The 8,598-nt window shown below is 49.7% G+C and overlaps 1 protein-coding gene across 1 annotated transcript in view; it reads left to right on the forward strand.

The window, feature by feature from the left end:
• Positions 1-8,598, forward strand: part of Ptdss2 (phosphatidylserine synthase 2) — a 29,315-nt gene that overhangs the window by 12,335 nt on the left and 8,382 nt on the right. The window contains exon 3 of the mRNA XM_004638032.2: positions 6,134-6,216. Within this exon, the coding sequence (XP_004638089.1) occupies positions 6,134-6,216 (83 nt within the window). The remainder of the gene's footprint in view (positions 1-6,133; positions 6,217-8,598) is intronic.

An 8,598-nucleotide genomic window follows, 5' to 3' on the forward strand; every position in this document is an offset into this window, starting at 1 on the left:
GCTGGGGATCGAACCGCGGTCCCTGTGCTTTGCCAAGCTTGTTTCAAGTAGGTGCTTTAGACCACTGAGCCATCTCTCCAGCCCCCTCTTTTTTCTTAAATATTTAGTATAGATGCTACTGGGTACAGGGTCTATAAGGTCTCACTATGTAGATCAGACTTGTAACGATCCTCCGGTTTTCAGCCTCTCAAGTGCTGGGATTATGCGCTTGCCACCACACCTAATCTCCATTGCCCTCTCAGCATGGCCCAGGGTGTGGGCCCCCACACAGCATGCTGGGGATCAAACTCAGGCCATTGCGGTCTACCTAAGCAGATGATTTAGCTCATTGAGCTATTTGGCTGACCCGTCATTATTCTCGTCATGAATTACTGATTTGGTACTTGCATTTTGGGTTTTGGCGTGTGTTTGTTTGTTTTCTGGCTTTTAAGATAGAATCTCCTCATGTAGCCCAATGGGCCTTGGACTTGCTACAGAAACTGAAGTGAAAGTCATGAGCTCTGACAAATGCACGAAGTTGCGTGCCCACCACTGCTGCGTGGTGACATGAAGGATTTCCTTCACCGGTCATACCAGGCCTGTGCTGCAGACCCTGCCCTCAGCCCGAGCAGCACAGGCCTCACTGTATGTCATGTTTCCAAGGAGTGGGGCTGCTGCGTGTCCTCCCATGTCTGGGAGTCTTTCCTCCAGGACAGTGGCCATGTTCCGTCTTTGGTGGTGTCTCTGGGTGGATATGCACACTTACGTGTGTGATCTTGGGGGAGATGACAGATTTTCTCACCCACATATTTAAAATTTTCTATTGTATTTCCAAATTTAGTACATGAGATGGCTGTACACATTGTAATCACATCCAAAGCACAGGGACTGCGGTTCGATCCCCCAGCACCACATGGCAGCCAGCCCCACCCCCAGGTGGGCTGAGCTGGCCACACACACACACACACACACACACAATAAATGTAAAAATACATAAATAAATAAATAAACAAAAAAAAAGTTTAAAAAAAAAAAAGCAAAAGTTGAATACACATTGTGATGCTAGCACTGGACAGGAGCAGTGGGGGGCCAACACCTCCAGCTCAGGGATCCTAAAATGGACCATGATGCAGAGCAGACCCCACCACCCCCAGGAGCAGCCACTGGGCTGTGAGTGAGGGGCCAGGCTGCGTAGGGGAGGGCGGTCTCAAGAAGCCAGCTCCATATTCTGTCTACATTCACAGAGCTTTCCAAGATGGACTGTAAGTCGGCTTAAGTGCAAGAGTATGAAACCTCACAAGGAGAGTATAAAGGGGCCAGCCAGATAGCTCAGCAGATGCAAGTTCCTGCTGAGTTGACGCGGGGACCCAGGCTCCACCCCCTGTGCCATGATGGCTCCACCCCTAGGGCGTGATTGAGACTGGGCGTGGTGCCATGTGCCTGTAACCCCAGTGCTTGGGAGGCTAAAAACGGGAGCATCACTCCGAGTCCGATCTATGTAGTGAGAACCTGGAGACTAAATACATTAAAAAAGAGAGAAAGAGAAGATAAGTGGGGTGGGGGGACTTATGGGTTAGTTCAGTTGTTTAAGCGCCTGCTCTGGAAAACTCAGACACAGAGGTCCCCTGTTCAATCCCCACCTCCACCTACCTTACCAGACCACCCTTAAGGCAGCCTGAGCCGCCAAAAAAAAGAAAACAATCCTTCTCAACTTTTGGGCCGGCCAAATGGCTCAGCGGATTAAAGCACCTGCAAGTAGGCAAAGGGTTCTGGGATTAGATCCCCAAGCCTGCCGTGTTGGCCCCACCCCGGGGGCATGCTGAGACGGCATTTGAGGCTGGGTGTGGTGGCACGCACCTGTAATCCCAGCACTTGGGAGGCTATAAACAGGTGGATCACTAGAATCTGATCTAGTAGTAAGACCCTAAACACCCTTTAGACCCCTCCATAAAATAGAAATAAAATAAAATAAAATAAAAACATGAAGGTAGCCCTGAGCATGGTAGTGACGGTTGAGGTATGGGAGCAGTTGGTAGGTGAGACTTCCTTAAAATTGATGCTTTGGAAAAACTGAGTGAATAGGAAGACAAGCTGCAGGTGGTTTACAAAGTATTTGTAGACACATATAAAGGATTTGTATTCAAAATAGACAAAGAACTCTTAAAGTTAACTAATGAGAAAAGAATTAACAATTAAAAACTGGACAGGGGGGGCTTGCTGGTCAGCTCAGTTGTTTAAAGCGCCACTTGGGCAAGTGCAGTCAGTTGCAGGGGACCACGGTTCCAGCCCCAGCTCCACAAGCCACACCACACCCACCATTAAGGCAGTCTGAGGAGCTGGGAAGATGGCTCAGTGCAATAAGCCCTTCCCTGGCAAGCACAAGGACCTGAGTTCAATCCCCGGTTCTGCCAAAAAAAAAAAAAAGTAAAGAAACTCTTGACAATTCCCACAGCTCCTAATTTTTGCCTTTCAAGGTCTCTAAAACTTTAGGGACTGGGGAGATGGCTCAGTAGAATAAGCACTTCCCTAGAAAGTGCAAGGGCCTGAGTTCAATCCCCAGTTCCAGGAAAAAAAAAAAAAAAGCAGTCTGAAAGAGCCAAAAAAATAAGTTAATAAAGAAAAACTGGACAAGCTGGTTTTGGTACAGTGCCTGTAGTTCCAGCTACTCTGGAGGCTGAGGCAAGAGGATCCACGTGAACCCACATAGCAAAACCTTGTCCCCAAAAAAGAAATTAAATTTAAAAAAATGAAAACTGGGCAGAAGACCTAGTCAGATGCCTCACCAAGGAAGATATACATTAGAAAATTGCAGATTAAAAACTGAGATGCTGTAAGTCTGTACTTGTTGCAAGGGCTGAAGTTCAGCAGCACATGCTGGGAGGGGTGGGAGCAGCAGCTCGGGCGGGCGCGTTACTCGGGGAGGAGAGGGGATGTGGCCACAGGCGCAGCTTGAGTCTCCTGTGGACTCGTGTGCTCTTACAATGCAGCCCAGCACTCAGGCTTTGGGTGTTCGTCCAGCTGATGTCCACACAAAAGCCACATGTGCGTGTCCACAGCAGTGTGAATATAGTCACCCTAAGACGCGCCCAGGATGCCCTCCTGCATTGAGTGCCATGGAGGCTGCAGTCCAAGTGTTCTGTTCAGCAGTAGAAGGAGCATCTTTCTCACTGTGTTGTGTGGCCCCTGTGTGCTGGAGGAGGGAAGGCTGGTGTAGGGAGGTGGTGGCTTCAGAGAGGGGGCAGAGCTTGGATGATTTTCAGGGCAGCAAGCCTGCTCAGTCTGGTCTTGCAGTGGTGGACTGTGATGTAATGTGTTTGTCAAACCGTCGAATGACCAGGGGACCCTCCTGCATACAAATTGAGGACCAACTGAGGCTCCTGGGGACCCCAGGAAACAGGCAGACTGTCGAGAGAATGTCTCTTCCATGCACACTAAGAGTTTGCCAAAGCCCTGGGAGGTATTTCATGGCTTTGGAAATGGCGGGATGTGTAAGGCCAGGCAAAGGAGCCGCACAGAGCTGTGTGCTGGCTGGTGGCACTATGCCTAGCAGGTATGGGTGGCAGCTGTGACTGTCATGTTTGCAGTTGTGTGGTGAGTGCCGGAAGTTTGTGGGATACAGACCACCAAAGGGTAAAGATCCGAATGACCCACGTAGGTGGTGATCCCGTTGGAGAGAGTGGTGAGAGAGCAAGTGTAGCTCATTGAGAATACTGATGAGTAGCAGGAGAGATTTGTGTAATATTTTGGATTTTCCTGAGTGTGGGTTACAAACTTTTATTCAATCAACTTTAATCGAAGATATTTGAAAAATGTGTCAGTTCTAAACAAATATAGACTTTCTATCTTGAATAATTATAACAAGTATTTACATAGCAGCTATATACTGTATTGGGCGTTATAAGTAATCTAGATGTGATTTAAAATAAGAAGATTGGGGCTGGTGAGATGGCTCAGCGGTCTAAAGCACCTACTTAGAACAAGCTTAGCAAAATACAGGGACCGCGGTTCAATCCCCCAGCCCCACATGCCAGCCAGCCCCGCCCCCTGGTGGGCTGAGCTGGCCACACACACACACACACACACACACACACACACACACACACATAAAATTAAAAAGAAAAATAAAATAAAATAAGAAGATTTTCTAGGCTACCTGCAAATCCTGTGTTGTTTTCTGTAAGGGACTTGAATATCTTTGGATTTTGATATCTTCAGGGGACTGTGAAGCCAACGCCCCACAAGTACTTAGGGTACTTGTATAGTAAAGGCCCCCGTTAGTGCAGTGTATAATGGTGTGGTGTTCTCTGTGACCTGAGGGCTTGCAGCCAGTCTCTGCCCAGTGGTAATGAGCACATCCAGTGCCCAGATCTCAGCCTCTGATTTTCTCCAGTAAGGGGCCAGGGTACCTTGGAGAAGTGGCAGATTCTGGGGCTGGGCCTAAGATGAGCCTGGCTCTTCTTGTAATGCCTGAAAGTCAGGAACTCAGAAAAGCAGAACAAAACCCCACAATACTGGGTCATGTCAAAGCAGTACAAGAGCCAAACCAAAGAGGCCCTGTGGTCAATGCTGGAACAGTTTGAACAACAAAATCAGTAGTGTTGAAACATACCCAAGAGTAAAATAGCCATGAGTCCTTGCTGATACTAATGATTAAATAAATTCACTGGACACTGGGCATGGTGGCGCGCACCTGTAATCCTAGCACTTGGGAGGCTGTAAACAGGAGAATCACTACAAGTCTGATCTAGTAGTGAGACCCTGAACACGCTGTAGACCCTTCCCTAAAATACAGAATGAATGAATGAATGAATGAATGAATGAATGAATGAATAAGTTCATTGATTGGGGGCAAGGGAGAGATGCCCATGAGAGATTCCGAGCGCCTTGTGTAGACACTGCGCCCTGAGAGGAGTCCACCAAGATCCCCGCTTCACGTATCACCACACACACCATGCCAACCCCTTCCAGCAAGTAAGTGAGGCAGGGGAGCCACTCAGCCAAGTGCTCACAGCTAGCATCAGCAGTGGGGATGTGAAGGATGTGTGACAGAGGGTGTGTGGCCTTGGGGGTTTCCTCCTCATGCCCTGGCCCAGCATAATGGTGAGGGAAACGTCAGACACTTAGGGCAGAGAGAACTCCTGCAATGCAGGCTCCGAATTTCCTCAGATGAGGAGCGTTGGCACCCGGTGTGGTGGCTCACACCTGTAATCCCAGCTCCTCAGGAGGCAAGTTTGAGACCAGCCTGAGCATCTTAGCAAGGCTGTGGCTGAGGGCCAGTGAGATAGCTAAGTGCCTGCCCGGCAGGAGCAAGGACCGAGGTTTGATCCCCAGTACTGCATGCCATGCCAGGAGTGTCATCTTGGCACGCCTGTAATCCCCGCCCTGGGGTGGCTAAAGCAGAAGGATCCCTACAAGTCCACGCTGTGTAGTAAGACCCTGTACCAAATATATAAATTACAAAAAAAAAAAAAAAAAGACCTGGGGTTATAGCTCAGTAGGAGAGCATTTGCTGGATTTGATCCCCAGTAGCACAGAAAGTGAGTGTTGGTGCCTCTGTACCAGCCAGGAGGCGCTACAGAGACTGAGACTTGAATATCATGGGGTGCTGAACTGCAAGCTGGAGCCAAAAAGAACACTGTGGAAAACTGAGGAGATAGGAAGCCAGGACTCTATTTCAAAATATATTAGTTTTCCTTTTTAAGATACTTCCTTTACCCCACTGTGAAATATACTAATCTTCCCTAGAACTGAAGTTCTGGGTTTTTTTCTTGGTACCAGCAACTGAACTCAGAGCCTCGCACTTGCCAGGCGGGACTGCGCTGCTAAGCTCTCTCTCCAGCTTGCGAGTCCTTGTGTAAAGCCTTAGGGCGTTCAGTGTTTATGAGTGGGTTGACATTGACATTGTCAGTGATGAGCAGCTCCTAATACAAGAGCCCTTGAGCGTGGTAGGAGAGCTGGAGAGGGGCTGCTGACTAGAGGCAGTCTGCACAGCCAGCTTCCTGCTGCCCTTGCCAACTCTGTCCTGAGCTGGGCTTGCTACCTGCCCTGGGTGCCAGGGCTGCCCACCGTGGGGGTCCACAGGCTCCGTGCCACCTTCCATCTCTGCCTGGGAGGCATTTGCACACACTGAGGGCTGTTTGTTCTTTGTTTACAGAGGTATTGTGGCCAGTATTTTGGTTTTCTTATGTTTTGGAGTCACACAAGCCAAAGATGGGCCATTTTCCAGACCTCATCCAGGTAACTCACCATTTCTCTTTCATGTGTGCCCTGTGGCATTGTCCTGAGGCTGCTCTGTGTCTGTGCTCTTGAATGTGAGTGTCTTGTCACCCTCCCGGCTCCTCTCAGCCCAGCCTTGCTTCCCGCTGCCCTGTGGCTCATCTGCCCCCTTCATGAAGTCTGGGGTGTACCAGGACTGCAGGAGGGCTGAGGCTTGTCTGGGCCCAGGGTTCCTGCTCCTCATCTCTGCCTCCATCCTCCACCCCGAGCTCTTGACAAATCCTGGACCCATATCCCCTGGGGATCTGAGCATGAAGGGTATGGACCCAGCTCAGCCCCTGTGGCATTGCTTGGACTCCCTCAAGTGTCATAGCAGAGGAGTTAGAAGTACCTGTGCTTTCTATCGTAAAGCTTGAATTATGGGGGGGAAATTTTAATTGAATTTTGATGTGCTTATATACATACCGATGACTTCAAACCCTAGAATCAAGTATAGGGTTTTTATTTTTTGTTTTGTTTTTTGAGTCAAGGATCCTACTGCCTTGGCCACGCTGCCTCAGCCTCCAGAACAGCTGCACCCTGGGCTTCGGCCACCATGCCAGCTGGATTTAGTTGTGATAAATTAGACTGTGAATGTTTGCATGTAGTCTCAGTGTGCTTCTCTGATTATTATCTGATAAAACATTCCACGAGAAGTCCAGGTTAAAGGCTGAGTCCACCAGCCCTGCAGGATGGTTGCGTCTGCCCAGGGCCTTGGGGGTACCTGTGCCTAGCTGGCTGCCTTTGCCACATCATTGCCCAACCCTGTGGGCATAAGTGGGAGCTGTGGCACTGAGTTGGGAGCAGCCAGGGCAGAGTCTGCTCAATCTTGCAGAGCAGAACGGGACTAGGGAGGTGATGATTTAAAAGTGACCAAGTCACACAGTGAGGCCCACATGCCAAGTGCCTGCAGGCCAACTTTGAAGAGCACTGGAGGTATGACCAGCACCTGGCCTCTTCCTGGAGGCCCCTCAGGTCCTGCTAGGCATGTATTGCATGAGCGGAGACCCCAGCTCCTTGGGCACCTGGTGATGTGGTCCTTCTGCCAGGAGACATAAAAGCTTCTAAAAGCTTTCAGCAAGCAACTTTGAGCTGTATGCACATTGCTGTGGCTTCCCACACTGGGTCTCCATCTTCCTCATGATGGGGGAGAGTGCTTGTTTCTGAGGTTCTTTTGAGCACTGCTCAACCTCTCTTCTTTCATTAAGGTTGGCTTTATAAACTCCATGTCTTTGGTAGTCTCTGTCTTATGCTCATGGATGCCTGTCCTAGAGCCACACAGGCTTGGAACCCTCAGTCCTATCTTCCTGTCAGACATACTCGTGGGGGATGAGAGTAAGACCACACCAGGGAGGAGCATGGGGCTTCCAGCTCCACAGAGGTGGTTCCTACAGGCCTGTGCTATTTCCCCTCAGCTCAGACATAGGGATTGCCTGGCCAGGCTGCCACACTGTGCCCATTAGCATCTGGGCCTCTGTGGGGCTACAGAGTGGAGGTTCCAGCTGGCTTGTCTGGGGAGCTCTTTATTCAGAAACTGTTCATTGGCCTCCCTCCCTCCCTAGTGGTTTTATTGTTTTCTGTTGCAGTACTGGGGACCAAGCCCAGGGCCTCGAGGTACTAGGCAAGCACTTCTACTCCAAGCTTCACTCCAACCCCAGTCCTGGTTCTTACTTCCACCTCAGCTCCCTGCAAAGGTGGGAGCAGTCACTGTGTCCAGCTCCATAGGGGCTGCCCCTATACTTCTCCCACCCAGTAATTTTCTTTTGTGGTGCTAAGGATTGTACCTAGGGCCTTCCCCCTCTTTTACTTTGAAACAGGACCTCACAAAATTGCCCAGGCTAGGCTCAAACTTAGAATTCTCTGCTCAGCCTCCAGAATTCTGGGATTATAGATGTTTGCCACAGCACTGGGCTTCCTCTCAGATTTGGTATTTGGAATGCTAAAACTGGTTGAGCACTGGAACCAGGGACACCAGTGGTAGGTGGGGGTTTTTTAGGTTTTCTTCTCCACTCACCAGTGGAGTGATGAGGGGCACATAGAAGTAGAATACAGAGCTGACGAGGAGTCATTTTCTGATGTGGGGCCCTCCCTGGGGGCAGCTATAGGAAAGACTGCAAGTTGCCGGGCAGGTGGTCGGTAACTGTAATCCCAGCACTAAGGAGGCTGAGGCAAGAGGATGGCTTTGAGGTCAAGGCCAGCTTGTGCTACATAGTGAGTTTACAACTAGACTGAACTACGTATCGAGACTCTGTCTCAAAAAAACAAAGGAAAGGGGGCTGGTGAGATGGCTCAGTGGTCTAAAGCACCTACTTAGAACAAGCTTAGCAAAGCACAGGGACCGCGGTTCAATCCCCCAGCACCACA

This window comes from Octodon degus, unplaced genomic scaffold, assembly GCF_000260255.1.
Source record: "Octodon degus isolate 3935 unplaced genomic scaffold, OctDeg1.0 scaffold00093, whole genome shotgun sequence".
Taxonomy (NCBI): Eukaryota; Metazoa; Chordata; class Mammalia; order Rodentia; family Octodontidae; genus Octodon; species Octodon degus.